This window comes from Macrobrachium nipponense, chromosome 23 (assembly GCF_015104395.2).
Source record: "Macrobrachium nipponense isolate FS-2020 chromosome 23, ASM1510439v2, whole genome shotgun sequence".
NCBI lineage: Eukaryota > Metazoa > Arthropoda > Malacostraca > Decapoda > Palaemonidae > Macrobrachium > Macrobrachium nipponense.
Window position 1 is genome coordinate 67,001,908 of NC_061090.1, and position 16,091 is coordinate 67,017,998.

General features: G+C 37.2%; 1 protein-coding gene across 7 annotated transcripts in view; it reads left to right on the top strand.

The window, feature by feature from the left end:
* Positions 1-16,091, top strand: part of LOC135201421 (serine-rich adhesin for platelets-like) — a 36,872-nt gene that overhangs the window by 3,839 nt on the left and 16,942 nt on the right. The window contains exons 2-9 of one of the 7 annotated variants that reach the window (XM_064230333.1): positions 2,641-3,256; positions 3,724-4,152; positions 5,111-5,171; positions 6,237-6,421; positions 8,158-8,592; positions 8,687-8,752; positions 9,913-11,034; positions 11,521-12,078. In XM_064230333.1, coding sequence (XP_064086403.1) covers positions 2,641-3,256; positions 3,724-4,152; positions 5,111-5,171; positions 6,237-6,421; positions 8,158-8,592; positions 8,687-8,752; positions 9,913-11,034; positions 11,521-12,078 — 3,472 coding nt within the window. The remainder of the gene's footprint in view (positions 1-2,640; positions 3,257-3,723; positions 4,153-5,110; positions 5,172-6,236; positions 6,422-8,157; positions 8,593-8,686; positions 8,753-9,912; positions 11,035-11,520; positions 12,079-16,091) is intronic. The other 6 variants (XM_064230351.1, XM_064230343.1, XM_064230368.1 and 3 more) reach the window with 6 other exon arrangements.

Below are 16,091 nucleotides of genomic sequence, written 5' to 3' on the forward strand. Positions count from 1 at the left end.
TTGATATCATTCAGGGAGAAATTTGTCTTTATTCAAAATGTTTAGCAAGAGAATTTAAAGTCGAAAACCTGGTAAACTATTGTTGTCATTTTTTTTAAAATTTTAATAGATTTTCCAATAAGGTCAGTCTGTTCGTGCTAATGTACAAAAACTCATTGTTTTCATGTCTTACTTTCAAAATAACAGTGAATGTAATTCCCAGTTTGTCGACTCCATAAAATAAAATAAATTACAGTCATTTTCTAAGTCATGCTCGCACTGTGGCAAAGCGCGAAAGGGAGTAGGGGGCCTGGTATGGACCTTTGTATTCCGTCCAATCAACCAAACGATGCCACCTGAGTCCAGATAATCAGTCTGTGAAACAACAGCTACCGGTTGATGACAGATGTTCAGCCGACACGCAATTGACACCTGTCTTTCTGTTCCTCTTCCGCATCAGTTATCTTTTTTCTGCATCATTATTCACACTATTAAAGCCTATTCTTACAACACCCTATTTAACGCGATTCTTACAACACCCTATTTAACGCTATTCTTACAACACCCTACTTAACGCTATTCTTACAACACCCTATTTAACGCTATTCTTACAACACCCTATTTAATCCTATTCCTACAACACCCTATTTAAGTCTATTCTTACGACACCACATTTAACTCCATTCATACAACACCCTATTTAACCTTATTCCTACAACACCCTATTTATGTCTATTCTCACTATACCATATTTAACCCTATTCTTACAACACCCTATTTAACAGTATTCTTATGCCCTATTTAACCATTCATACAACATCATTTTCAACCTTATTCGTACACCCTATTTTAACCCTGTTCATACAACGCCCTACCTACCCCTATTCTCATACCCTATATAACCCTATTCTCTGTCCTTACAACACCCCTCCAATTGTCAGACTCATTAGATCCGGTTTGTATAATAGCTCTCAGCAACTGGAGAATCAAGACAGGTGTTTTTGGTGTGTTTAGGCTTTGGGGTCTTACGAAATGCTGCCTTATGCCAGGTGTCATGATCAGGCAATAATGGGTATTTGTAACAGTCAGTGTGATCTCTCACACCTCGATTTCTTCACACCTCTCCGGTAGGTTCGTCGCTACAGTTTATAGAATCCAAAATGGGAATCAAAAGAAGAAATCACTTCGAAACAACTTTTAAGTCTATAAGTCATAGTAGTCATCTTTATTTAAAGCGCGAGGCCATATACATATACATACATACATATACACATATACATATACACGTAAACTTGGTACACGAGTTAAAGTGATAAAAATGACACTTGGCAATACCCACACAGTTGCTGAGGTAGTAGTAGAAAAAAATAGTGATTATATTATTGATAGTTACGGGAATATATGAAAATAATATTAAAAAATATTAACAAAAAGCATATTAGAAAAAATTATATCACTTGGAAACAGACTGCCTACAAACCCGATTAACGGGAATACAATATACGATATACAGACAATTGAAATATTAATTACATTTTCCAAACAAATACAAAGAGAAAAACAGGTAAACAAGTAAACACCTCTGCAGAGGTGTTTGTATGTGTGTGTGTGTGTGTATCGCAATCTTCTCTAAGATAGCATCTGGTCTTATAACTTATAATGAAATTGCAGTTACTCAGTGATTCCCAAACAACTTCTAGAGTTAAAATCCTTTTTCTCATATCCAAACCAATAATTTAAAGACGATCAATCATGACAACTCGTTCCTATACCTATTTAAGATTAATTGATAAAACCTGATGGTTTACCTTCTCTAAATGTTGGAAGCGCAGGTATTCAATTTATGACATAAAAAATGTAATTTTCTCTTCCGCCCTCCCAAACAACATGAAAGAATGACAGCAATTCGTCCTTATAATGACGTTTCCAATTATTTCAGCACGTGGAAGACTTAATAATGAAAAATAGAAAGAAATGCCGTTCAGGCCATATGCTATGGAGTATAGAGGTGCCTTATTTCTGATTGTACAAAACATGCTTTTCCTTGACTTCTACTCCTCATTGACTTTTGCTTCGCATTTCTCTTTCATTCCAGTGAATATTCCAACGATAACTGTAATGAGAAACAGAGTTATAGTAAAATAGAAACTATTACCATCATTATACACCGTAAGATGTCCCCGTTATTTTCAGGCTTTCTTGTAAATAACAAATTATACATTTCCCATCATTCAGGCAAAGAGAAATAGACGGTTTCTACGTCTATTAGTTTTCCTTCGAAAGTTGTTGCTCCGTTTCGTCTATTTGTTTTGACTCTAGGAGCTTTTTCACCCCTCTCTGTCAGTTTGTTATGCCTTTAAAGAGTTTATCACGCCTCTCTGGATATTTGATCTTTCTTCAAAAAGTGCATCACTCCTTACCGTCTGTGAGTCTTGTCTTTTTTTTCTTTTTTTTTTCTTCAGAAAGTTTATCTCCCATCCCTGGCTATTTGATTTTCCTTCAGAAAGTTTATAACGCCTTTCCATCTGTGTGTCGTGTATTCTTAGAGTTAACCACTCCTTACCTATTACTTTTGACTTCAATAAGTGTATCACTCCTTTCTATCCGCTTTGCCTTTAGAAAGCTTATCACACCTGCCCGTCTCTCTCTTTTTCCCCCCAGGTCAATCAGATTCACGCTAAGGCGGCCTCGTCCCGTTTAGAAGATGAATTTGAGACCGCCAGAGACGCCCTCCAACCCTTCAAGAACAACAAAAACGACGACGATGCCAATTTGCCGCTGAAGCAAGACGCCCTCGGAAGCCATCTTCGGTCTCTGGAATCGAACCGCCGAGTGGTTCGAGCCGTAACCCAAGAGGAGAAAGGTGGTGGCAGTGGCGACGGGAAAAAGCCGGGCAAAAAGGAGAGGAAGGAGGGCGGAAGGAAGGGTCCCGAACGCAGTGAGAAGAAGGATCCGGCCAAGAAGAGGGATGGGGCTAAGGGCAAAGGCGAGGGTCCGAAGACGAAGCCAAAGAATAGCGGAGACAAGGGGCCAAAGAAAGGAGCCAAAGTGAAGTCCGAGAAGAAGCGGGTACATAAGAAGCAGGACAAGAAAGGAGTGAAACCAGAGGGAAAGAAGAACGGAACGAACCGAGGAGGAGAAAAGGGGACACGAAAGAAGGGGGAAAGAAAGGGTGCCAAACAGGATAAGGGTAAGAAGGAGGAGAAGAGCCAAGGAAGAGGAGATAAAAATCCGAAAAAGAGTAACAAAACGGGGAATGGCCGTCCGAAGGAAAGAGGTAAGGCGTATGTGTGTGTGTATATATTATATATATATATATATATATATATATATATATATATATATATATATATATATATATATATGCGAATACCACGGGAAAATGATAGGCAGAAATCTAAACGCTTCCGTCTTTACTAGACAATGTCTTAGTAAATGTCTTAGTATAGACGAAAGTGCTTGGATTTTTCCCTATCTTTTTCTTGTGGTATTCGCATATTTAATGAAGTCGCGCGCATCTACTGTGATTTTTTAAGCATATATATATATATATATATATATATATATATATATATATATATATATATATATATATGAGTGTGAGCATTATGAATTAGTTTGCTATCATGCGTATATCATTGTCACCAGTGAGTATATTCAGTTGTCACCTTCAGTCTTGATTCATAATAGAGAAGAGCATAAAGCCCAAAAAATGCCACCCGACTGATATCCTTCTCTTACCAGACGGTCCAAAAGGCAGAGGAGGAAAGAAAGGCGACAAGAGGAAAGGGGAGAAGGGTGGTAACGGCAGTAAGGTGGTCAAAGTACCGAAGAAGAAATCTCACAAGAACAAGCCATCCAGCGATCGAAACCTATCAGAACCCAAGGGAGACTCAGCAGACAAGAAGAAGAACAATGGAGCCAAAGGCGCCAAGGAACGAAAGGGTAACGCCAAGGACAAGGTAGACCAGACAAACAAGGAAAACCCCAAGAAGAAGGAGAAGCCCAAGAGGAAGCCCAAGCAGAAGTGTCAAGCCAAGAAGAAGTGCACGAAGGCCAAGGGGAAGTGTAGGAAGCTTAAGTGGACAGAGAAGAAGCCCGAGCGATGCGTCAACAGGATCGAGAACGCTTGCAAGAACAAGCCCAGGGCCCAGTGCGTCTGCTGTCTCTCGGGTGAGTGCCGTAGGACCTCCTTGTCAAGGTTCACTCGACTTAGCAGGAGTCTCTCTCTCTCTCTCTCTCTCTCTCTCTCTCTCTCTCTCTCTCTCTCTCTCTCTCTCTCAGCGATGAGGTATCTGTATGTTCTCTACTAGGCTTATCATTCCTACGAATTACAAACACTATTCTACCCTGCAGTAATTGTAATATGTACTTAATATATTTTACGTTTTATATATATATATATATATATATATATATATATATATATATACATATATCTATATATATATATATATATATATATATATATATATATATATATATATATATATTATATATATATATATATATAGGAATAATTATCACATCACCGTGATTCATATAAATCATTCGAGCTACAAATGTCCTTTAATATCTAATTCGCTCTACCTCGGAATTGATATATTTTCATATATGTACCAAAGGGGAATTTTTAGTTGATAATAATTTCGTCCCCTCATGGGATCGAACCACCGTCCAACGGACAGGAACGAAATCAGGACCGACATTGACGTTATCACTCTTCGGTACATATATGAAAATATAAAAAATTCCGAGGTAGAGCGAATTAGATATAAAGGACATTTGTAGCTCGAATGATATAATGATATAATGATATATATATATATATATATATATATATATATATATATATATATATATATATATATATATATATATATATATGTATATATATATATATATATATATATATATATATATATATATATATATATATATATATATATATCTATATATATATATATATATATATATATATATATATATATATTATATATATATATATATATATATTATATATATATATATATATATATATATATATATATATATATATATATATAAATATATACATACATACACATCCACTCAAACAATTATAACTTATCATGTTCCCTGAACATTCCAGGAAAATGCAAGAAATACGCTAAGGACAAGTGCCTAAAGTTGGGAGGGAAAGGAAAAAACCTGTGAGTATTTCAAAACAAAACTATACTTGAAGGTTTGTGTGTTTGGTTCCAGTTTCTTGCTGAAGTTTTGAAGTTTCATTTGATTCGATTGTTTTGCTTGTTACCATTTATATCTACTTGACGTAGCCACTACTGTTGTAGTAATCATTGGTGAATGCTGAAACTGAGCTTTGTAAGTCATAATTAACTCAACGCAACAGAAGGTATCACATGTGCAACTTTGAGCCTTTAACGATCGCATTATTTTATTCTCAGAAATCTTGGTAACTCGGATCGTTAATCTATTCTTGTTTCTCTGATGTTTTCATAAACATGCATTTTTCCTTTTAGACTTCTACGCAAACTTGGTCCTTAATCTATTATCTTTGCTCAGAAACTTTAATTGGCTTGAACTTTTCATTATTTTTTTCTCGAAAGTTTCATTGAATCGGATCGCTAATCATTTTCATCTCAGAAATTTTAATGAACCAGATTATTTATATCGTAAGCTGGATAGCAGAGTTTTTTTTCCCTGAAACACATTTCTTTTGCACCAAAAAGCGAATCTCTGAAAGCAGTCTTCCATCTATGACATGACAATTTCGTTATTTTAAGATTGGTCATCAATAATTCAATATAAGTCATCAGTCTTTATTAATAATTGATTCTTTAAAGTTAGTCCACAGCCCTTTGAAAAGAACAAAGGCAAACTTCTTTAGACGGAAACTTCATTGACATAAAATTCATATGGTCCATCTTTTGAGTTGAAAAGCTCAGAAACATATTCTTAAACTGAACCTTCCTTTATATGAACACAGGGTCCATCTTTTGAGTTGAAAAGCTGTGAAACCAACAGATAAACTGAAGCTTTCTTTGATTTAGACTCAGGGTTCATCGTTTTGAGTTGAAAAGCTCAGAAACATTCTCTTAAATTGAACCTTCCTTTATACGAACACAAGGTCCATCTTTTGGGTTGAAAAGCTGTGAAACCAACAGATAAACTGAACCTTTCTTTGATTTAGACTCAGGGTTCATCGTTTTGAGTTGAAAACTCTCGTGTTTTAAACTGAACGTTCTTCCTTCTAGCTCCAAATGCAAGAAGGACAAGAAAGACAGCCTAGCCTACGGCAGCGATTGCACGTGTTGCTTCCCGTGCAAGACGAAGAAGTCGTGCAAGAAGAATGGGGGAGAGTGTGGCAAAGAGTGCAAGAATGGGGTCGTGAATGGTGGAAAGTGCGGTGGCAAGGGCTGTTTGTGTTGCAAGAAAAAGGGTAAGTTTTATGGTAACTCATTTACTGCTCATACTCAAATATAAAGTTTTTTTTATACATATATATATATATATATATATATATATATATATATATACTATTAGCATATAAATATACATATATATATTATATATATATATATATATATAGTATATATATATATCATATATATTTATATATATATATATATATATATATATATGTATTTATATTAGATATATAAACTACATATATATATATATATATATATATATATATATATATATATATATATATATATATACATACATATATATACATATATATATCTATATATATATATATATATATATATATAATATACATATATTTATATATAATATATATTGATAGACATATCCATGATACATATAAATTAATAATAAAATGAAATCGCCTGAGGGAAAGACCTTTCTTATATAATTTGTGCTCACGAATGTACTTGATTCCTGTATTCGTAGACATGACTTAAGCGTCACACACAAACATGATTTGCAACGAACAAAATCATACGAGCAGTTTCAGGGCAGCGTTGAGCCAAGCGTACAGAATTTCCAAAGACTAATCGTGAATCTCTGAGTCATTTTCTCTTGATCAAAATATGAAAAATTGAATTTAAAAATTCTGTCATTGTATGAGACCATCACGTTTGCAAGTATTTCAGTCTTGCAGTGTAACTTGTATTTATTTCATGAAAATATTTCATTGATATTGTTCATGGAAAGAATGGCTACCTTTTAAAACATCATATTATCATCATCATTATCACCACCATCAGTGATGTCACGTGACGCGGTTCAGTTTATAAAATATGTGATTCCTGCAGTCCATATTTTGCAAAACATTACATATGGAATATATCATTCTTACTCTTTAATTTGAGGGACAAGTAATTATTTGCGCACTTTTGTTCCCCAACCGGAAAACTGCAACCTGAATGGCCTGTCCTTACTTGCACTCTGTTCCTCCCCCACCAGAAGGACTGTCATTATTTGCACGGTAGTCATCCCCCAAACAGATAGCTTTAACTTGAAGGGTCACTAATTATTTGCACACTATTCTCACTTAAAAGAAAACTTGACGGGCTAGTATGTATTTGCACGCTAGCTTTCCCCTGAAAGGAAGCTTTTACGTGAAAGGCCAGTCATTATTTGCACAGCAGTCCTCTCCTAAAAGATAACTTTAACTTGAAGGGCCTATCATTATTTGCAGAATAGCCTTCCCCTGAAAAAAAAAAAACTGAACTTGAAGGGCCAGTAATTATTTTTCAGAATAGTCTTCCCCTGAAAGAAAACTTTAACTTGAAGGCTAGTAACTCTTTGCACACTAACCCTCCAATTGAAAGGGCTGTCATTATTTGCACAGTAGTATTCCTTTAACAGATAAATTTAACTTGAAGGGCCAGTAATTATTTGTAAACTATTCTTACTTAAAAGAAAACTTGAAGGCCCAGTATTTATTTGCAAACTATTCTTACTTAAAAGAAAACTTGAAGGCCCAGTATTTATTTGCACACTAGCCTTCCCCTGACAGAAAACTCTTAACTTGAAGGGCCAGTATTATTCGTACATTATTCTTCCTTGAAAGAAAACTCTTAACTTGAAAGGCCTGTCATTATTTCCACACTCAAATTATGAATCTCCTCTTTTCATTCTGCCAACGAAGGCTTTGTAGTCAGTCATATAACACAACATTTCAACATACTATAACTTTCATAGATATCGTAACTGAAGTGCCTGGCAACACGGAATCACCAGTACCTGGAAGTGAAGGTGGCGGAAATGGAGGTGGAGTTACTAGTGGTGATGGTGGAACTACTAGCGGAGGAGGTGGAGGTAATGGCGGAGGAGGTGGCGGTAATGGCGGAGGAGGTGGCGGTAATGGCGGAGGAGGTGGCGGTAATGGCGGAGGAGGTAATGGCGGAGGGGCTGGAAGTACTGGTGGAGAAACTGGGGTTACTGGCGGAGGCCCTGCAGATAATGGCGGAGGAGCTGGGGGTACTGGCGGAGGTACTGGAGTTACTGGCGGAGGGGCTGGAGGTACTGGCGGTACTGGCGGAGGAGCTGGAGGAACTGGCGGAGGAGCTGGAGGTACTGGCGGAGGAGCTGGAGGTACTGGAGGAGGAGCTGGAGGTACTGGCGGAGGAGCTGGAGGTAATGCGGAAGCTTGGAGGTCGGAGGAGCTGGAGGTACTGGAGGAGCTGGAGGTACTGGCGGCAGAGCTGAGGTACTGAGGATGGATGTGGAGTTACTGGCGGAGGAGCTGGAGGTAGTGGAGGCGGTGCTGGAAGTAACACTTCAGGAGGGGGAACAGGTAAAAGACGAGGACAAAACATTCATAACTGCTTTGAAGGTCCTACGTAGTAACAAAGAGAACATTTTAAAGCGAGAGAAGAAGTAACCATTTGGTTCCTAGCCACGTAAATGAAAAACTAATCCTTCGACCAGCCCTAGCAGGGCTGTTTATCAGCTTAGTGTTCTGGTTAAACTAAGGTATACTTAACAGTATCCTGGATATATCGCTTTTGTTTCTTACCACAGTTTTTCACCTGCTCCTTTAAATGCATATCTGATGAACCAAACTTTGGCCCCGCCCCCCACCCCCTCTATCATCTAGTCTAAAGGACGCCTCTCTTGACATAGGATTGCCTTCTGCAGATGAGACACTCAAAGAAATATATATATATATATATATATATATATATATATATATATATATATATATATATATATATATATATATATATATATATGTATGTGTATATATATATATACATATATATATATATATATATATATATATATATATATATATATATATATATAAATATATATATATATATATATATATATATATATATATATATATATATATATAAACGAGTTGAAAAGAGATACCCTAATGATCGATGTTCAAATATGTATAATCGAGAAATTTGATTTCTAATGGAATTAAAAGCTGCCTTAAATAGGATTAAATATATATATATATATATATATATATATATATATATATATATATACATATAAATATATAAAATTACAGGATAGATGTATACATCAATCATTGTATGATTTATGTGCTTCATCCTATACTCATTTGTTAGTCAGCAAATCTTGAATGAATAATCACTCATACTTACACACACACACACACACACACACACACACACACACATATATATATATATATATATATATATATATATATATATATATATATATATATATATTATATATATATACATACATATAACTTGAAGTTCAAGTTTTCAGTCTGAGTGTGCTGGTGACATTTTTAAGTAACACTTCATTGTTTTTACATTATACAAATGATATACGATTTTATGAAAGGTTCTCTCGTTCATTGTTTATTATCATGTTGATTTTAATATTTGTCTGTACCTGAATTAATTTTTAAAAAAATTTCAGAGTATGAAATAAATGAAATATTCTATATTAATACTTTATCAGATTCACCAGTCGTACCAACACCCAAACCACCAGTTGTGCCAACAGAAAAACCACCAGTTGTGCCAACAGAAAAACCACCAGTTGTGCCAACAGACAAACCACCAGTTGTGCCAACAGAAAAACCACCTGTGGACTCAACGGTAGCGCCATCAGCTGGTCCTGGAAGCCCAACAACAAAGACCCCCGGACCCTCCTCTGCTCCAACGTCAGGACCAGGTCCTCAGCAGCCACCAACTACACCAGCAGGTGGGTCAAATGCACCAGCTCCGTCAGGACCTCCAGGTCCCTCTGGAAATCCAGCAGGTGAATCTACACCCCAGGGAAATAACCCCCCAGTCGGTCCCACACCACCAGGTGGACCTACACCCCCTGGAGGTGCTACACCACCAGGTGGACCTACACCCCCCGTCGGTCCCACACCACCAGGTGGACCCACACCTCCTGGAGGTGCTACACCACCAGGTGGACCTACACCCCCTGGAGGTGCTACACAACCAGGTGGACCTACACCCCCTGGAGGTGCTACACCACCAGGTGGACCTACACCCCCTGGAGGTGTTACACCACCAGGTGGACCTACTCCCCCTGGAGGTGCTACACCACCAGGTGGACCTACACCCCCTGGAGGTGCTACACCACCAGGTGGACCTACACCCCCTGGAGGTGCTACACCACCAGGTGGACCTACACCCCCTGGAGGTGCTACACCACCTGGAGGTGCTACGCCACCTGGAGGTGCTACGCCACCGGGAGGTTCCACACCGCAAGGAGGATCTACACCCCCAGGAGGTTCTACACAGCCAGGAGGATCTTCACAAGCAGGTGGGTCAACCTCAGTTGAAGGAACACCATCTTCAGTGAAATCTACATTACCAGGAAGTTCTGCATCCGTAGGTGGCTCTACTGAGGGTCCCACTGTAGGGTCTTCACCTTCATCAGGGGGCTCTACTCTTTCTGTCGGTTCATCGGCACAAACGACCTCAAAAGCATCAGAAAGTGGCTCATCCACATCAGGTGCCTCAACGCCATCAGGAGCTTCTACAACTTCAGGCAGCTCAACGCCTTCAGGGGGATCAACAGGAGCTAGTGCTTCCACAACGGCGGGAGGATCAACACCTCCAGGTTTGTCTTCACAACTTAGTACTTCATCAACACAATTTTTACCTACATTATCTGGAGGATCTTCACTATCAGGTGAGTCCCCAGCAAGAGGTGACTTTACACATATTAATGGGTCTACAATATTAGACAGTTCCATAGATTCAGGGGATTCAGCAACAAATATTTTTGTAACCACTGCAAGGTCTACCTCTCTATTAGCTCCACATTTATAGAAAAAAAACATAATCTCCTCAGTATCCTGAGGTACATCTTCATCCTGAGGAGCATCAACATCCACAGCAAGTTCACCACTCACTGATGTAAATATTTCAGTGATAGGGTCTTCATCTTCTGAAGGACCTACATTTACAGAGTTCAACACTATTCAAGAAAGTCTTCCTAATATAGGAACTACATCCTCTGAAGGATTTGATACCTCTGAAGAATTATCATCTGTAGCACCTACAGTGTCAGGATTAACTTCTAATGAAGAATCTACTTCCACAGGAGGATCTACATCTTCCATGGGAGCCACATCTCCAACATCAGGAGGATCTACAGGACCTACATCCTCCGGAGGCTCTCTATCTTCAGGAGGATCAACCTCTCCTGGCGGTTCTACATCCCCAGACTCAAGTCTGTCCACAGGTATATCCTCTACAGAAGGATCTACCTCCCAAGGAGGATCCTCTACTGAAGTATCTACTTCCTCAGGAGGATCTTCTACAGGAGGATCTAATTCCTCAGGAGGATCCTCAACAGATGGCTCAACTTCCTTAGGAGGATCTTCTACAGAAGGTTCTAGTTCCTCTGGAGTATCTTCAACAGGAGGTTCTAGTTCCTCTGGAGGATCTTCAACAGGAGGTTCTAGTTCCTCTGGAGGATCTTCGACTGGAGGCTCTAGTTCCTCTGGAGGATCTTCAACAGAAGGTTCTAGTTCCTCTGGAGGGTCTTCAACAGGAGGTTCTAGTTCCTCTGGAGGATCTTCAACAGGAGGTTCTAGTTCCTCAGGAGGATCAGCTTCTTCAGTAGGCCCCACTACCCCTGGAGAAACAACCACAGCAGGTATACCCATGTTGTTTGAATGATCGGCACTTTTTGAAGGATCTAATACCAACTAATGATCTCCACTTTGAGAAGAAAGTTTACCTCTTGAACAGATGCAACTCTGTGTGGATTGTAGCCTCCCATTACATTTCATAAGACAGATCTTTCTTTCCCTAAGGGGAATTGTAACTTCAGAATTTGACCCTCACCTTTTATGGCAAGTCTGCATCTTGGGAGAAATTTACACTCGAAGATGGACCAATTACGTTCAAAACAACTATCATCCATAACCTCTGGAGAATCTACTGCGCTGATCCCTATAGAAACTGGAATACATTTATTTAGAACTCTTGTTCTGCTTAGAGGCTTCTTTAGACAGCTATGACGCTGCAAACTGCCACAGTTCTAATATCACTTATCTCATCCTTAGAATTCACATTTGTCCTTAGACTAACTAAGCACTGACTAATACGAAAGACGTAAGAATTGCCCTTATATCATAACCTGACAGCCCCTCCAGTTCTTATAGAGGTCAGAGTATAGGTCTTCTTCCCTGTGATGGTGCCAATATTATTATCTGACGTTTTTACGACTTTACAATGGATGTACACTTATCATCTGTCCCACGAACACAATTCCAGGATAATGTGCGTTTGCAGTCAGTAGGACTTAAATCACCTGGCGGTGATGTGTGTCAGTTGAGTATTTTACTTTAGATTTGTAACAAATTTCTCTTGGAAGACCAGGCAGCCCCTTTAGTTCTAGCATTAAGTGGATAAACTCTGAGGAAGCTTAGTTATTTTTAGACTTCATTATTAGACTAGGACAAATGCCTCAGACAAGTCCTTCCACTGTCGTCTGTTTATGGTCATTCTATGCAATTCTATGACCGCAAATTTTCTTAACTCGTCAATTCATCGTCTTCTCTTCCTTCCCCTGCTTCGTATGCAATCTCTACGGACCCATTCCGTTATTCTTTTCGTCCATCTATTATCTGACATACTCATTATATATCCTGCCCACGCCCATTTCTTTTTCTTACTTGTTAGAATATCCTCTGCTGTAGTTTGCTCTCGTATCAATGTTGCTATTTTTGTGTCTCTTAGTGTCATTCCCATCATTATTCTTTCCATAGCTCTTTGAGTTGTAACTAGCTTATGTTCTAAGCTTTTGGTAATGCTCCAAGTTTCTGATGCATAAGTTAATACTAGTAAGACCATCTGGTTAAAAAAAAAAAACATTCCTTTTTAGGGAAAGTGGCATTTTACTATTCATAATGTCATTTTGTCTACCAAAAGCTGTTCATCCCATGCTTAACATTCTTTTAATTTCGGGCTCATGTCCTGGGGAAACACTTACTGTCTGTCCTAAATATGTACATTCATTAACAATCTCCAGAGGTTCGACCATAACCCTTCTTTTTTTCTCTCTGCATTTTCATTGAACATTATGTTAGTTTTACTCATATTCATTTCCAGTCCTACATTTCTGCTCTCTCTATTCAAATCTTCTATCATCTTTTGTAATTCCTCCCCTGAGTCACTGAGTAGAACTATGTCATCTGCAAATCTTAAGTTGTCAAGGTATTCTATATATATATATATATATATATATATATATATATATATATATATATATATATATATATATATATATATAATACAATATATACACATAGATAGAGAGGCAGATAGATAGATAGATAGACAGATATACATGCATCTCTAACTTCTGAAGCTATCAACTTTGAAATATTACCGCATAAGGAAACTGAATGACTCAACCAGGGCCACATTTCGACTATTTCTTTGTTTTAGGTTACATGCAAAACTGACCGCGGGAAGATGAGAAATAATATCTGGAATATCTCTTTGTTAATTAATGACCATGTTTGGCAGTTCATTGGAAAGTTCAAATTATCTCCACTTTCTGGGAGTTCTCATCATAAGCTGGGGTTCACAAAAACAAATTAGAATGAGCTGCACGTAATTTCAATTTTTTAATCGACTAACTGAACCTGTCGTGAAAATAGTGAAAATAATCGACAGTGGAAATAAGTCTTGAACCCTAACTTACGGATGCAGGGTCATTAATCTGGACATATGTTTTGTCGTTCCTTTAGTTTTGCCACCTATTCTGTTCTCCTGTATTTCTGATTTCAATTCCTTCTTCATATTATGCGGTTTCTAGACATCCGTGCCTTGCGTTTTTACCATTATCTCTTGTTCCTTCCTTTTACTTTCTGGTCTCTCTTGGATATGGATTAACAACAGTGTGATGGCAGTTTGCTGCCGATTTGACATTCAAGGGGTTTCCCATGAAATGTAAAATGAAGTTTCACACAACACTCAGACAACACTGATTAGTATGAATTAATGAATAACCTGTGGTTTGTTGCTGTTGCTCCCCGGGATGATATATACACATACATACTTATATATATATATATATATATATATATATATATATATATATATATATATATATATATATATATATATATATATGCTGACAGTAAATACCTGCCGCTGATATTACTGAAACTAATTGTGACTGGCGGAAATTCATATTTCTCACCAGAAGCAGTTTGATTGACATCGGCTGCGGAGGTTTCAGCGTCAGCTTCAAAAAAAACCAAATTAACAACAGTAATTCAGGTTTTCCAACAATACTCGAATGTTTGAACACCATCTAAACTTTTTGGAGTTAGAGCAGACGTAGACCTACTAAATGCGTTTCACTCAGTGGGGTGGGCCATTATGATCATGGTTGCTTCAAGTGAGAAAGGTAACTGGAATTAGTGACTAATGCAGCCACATCAGGTGAGTTTAAAAATGAAACGCTCCTTTTCTTCTGTTTGCTGTCTACTAAACAATTGTCCCCTAAAAGTAAATTTCATCGGATTTCATACATAAATAAACTGACCTAAACTTCCCTTGGACTTTTACTGTATTCTAATTAAGAATAAAAATCTGTCCTTGTCCAAATGTCATCTCAGTGTTGACGAAATGAAAATAAATTGTTCCTTGTCATATCCTTTAAAAAAATATTTCCTTGTCCTATCTTTTATAAAACTATTTCCTTGTCATTTTATAAAAAATATTTCCTGGAATTTTGACGATTTAATCCATAGAATTCGCAATCTAATTCTCTTGTATTTTCAGCTGTTATTCTCCTGGACGTCAACAGATACATATTCTCCACGATTCTGTCCTATGACACTAGTGGTGGGAATGATTCGGACTGTCATTTCGGCAATGTTCACCAGAGCATATTAACCATGATTTTATATTTCCAGTTTGTATGTTTCTTTTCTCTCTATATATTTTTATTTCTGGTGTGTGTCAGTTTAAGTCTTCTACTCTAATATTCCCTCTTCTTCTTCTTCCTTTTGTTGAATGACTATACTCTGTTTTTTCCATCTTTCCATCCGCCTGTGGTGTTTGCTTATGGTAACACTGCGTCCCGGGCTTTAGATAGTTGCATTCGGCTTACATTCAACAATAATAACAATATCCTATTTCGAATATTAACGGTGTAATTCGCGTACAGTAAATTATTAAAACACTTTTCAGTTGCAAATGTACACCCAGATATCCTTTTATTTACCTAAAACTTACACATAGCGTAACTATTGAAAGCCCAGGACGCAAAACACAATTGTTCTGTTATAACGTAAAGTTAACGATATATTTCGTATGCCTCCAAATACAAATATGTATATTTGTATACATTTATATAATTATATATATATATCTATATATATATATATATATATATATAAAGTATAATAAAATGGCTATATTAAAACCCTCTGGTTTAAAGGTAAGGACTATATTTCGTGGACTAACTTCCACCCTTACCAAGTAGTGATTCACTACTTGATAAGGATGGGAGTTAATCCACCGAAATATACTCCTTACCTTTAAACCAGAGTGTTTTAATAGGCCTTTTATACTTTATACATATATATATATATATATATATATATATATATATATATATATATATATATATATATGTGTGTGTGT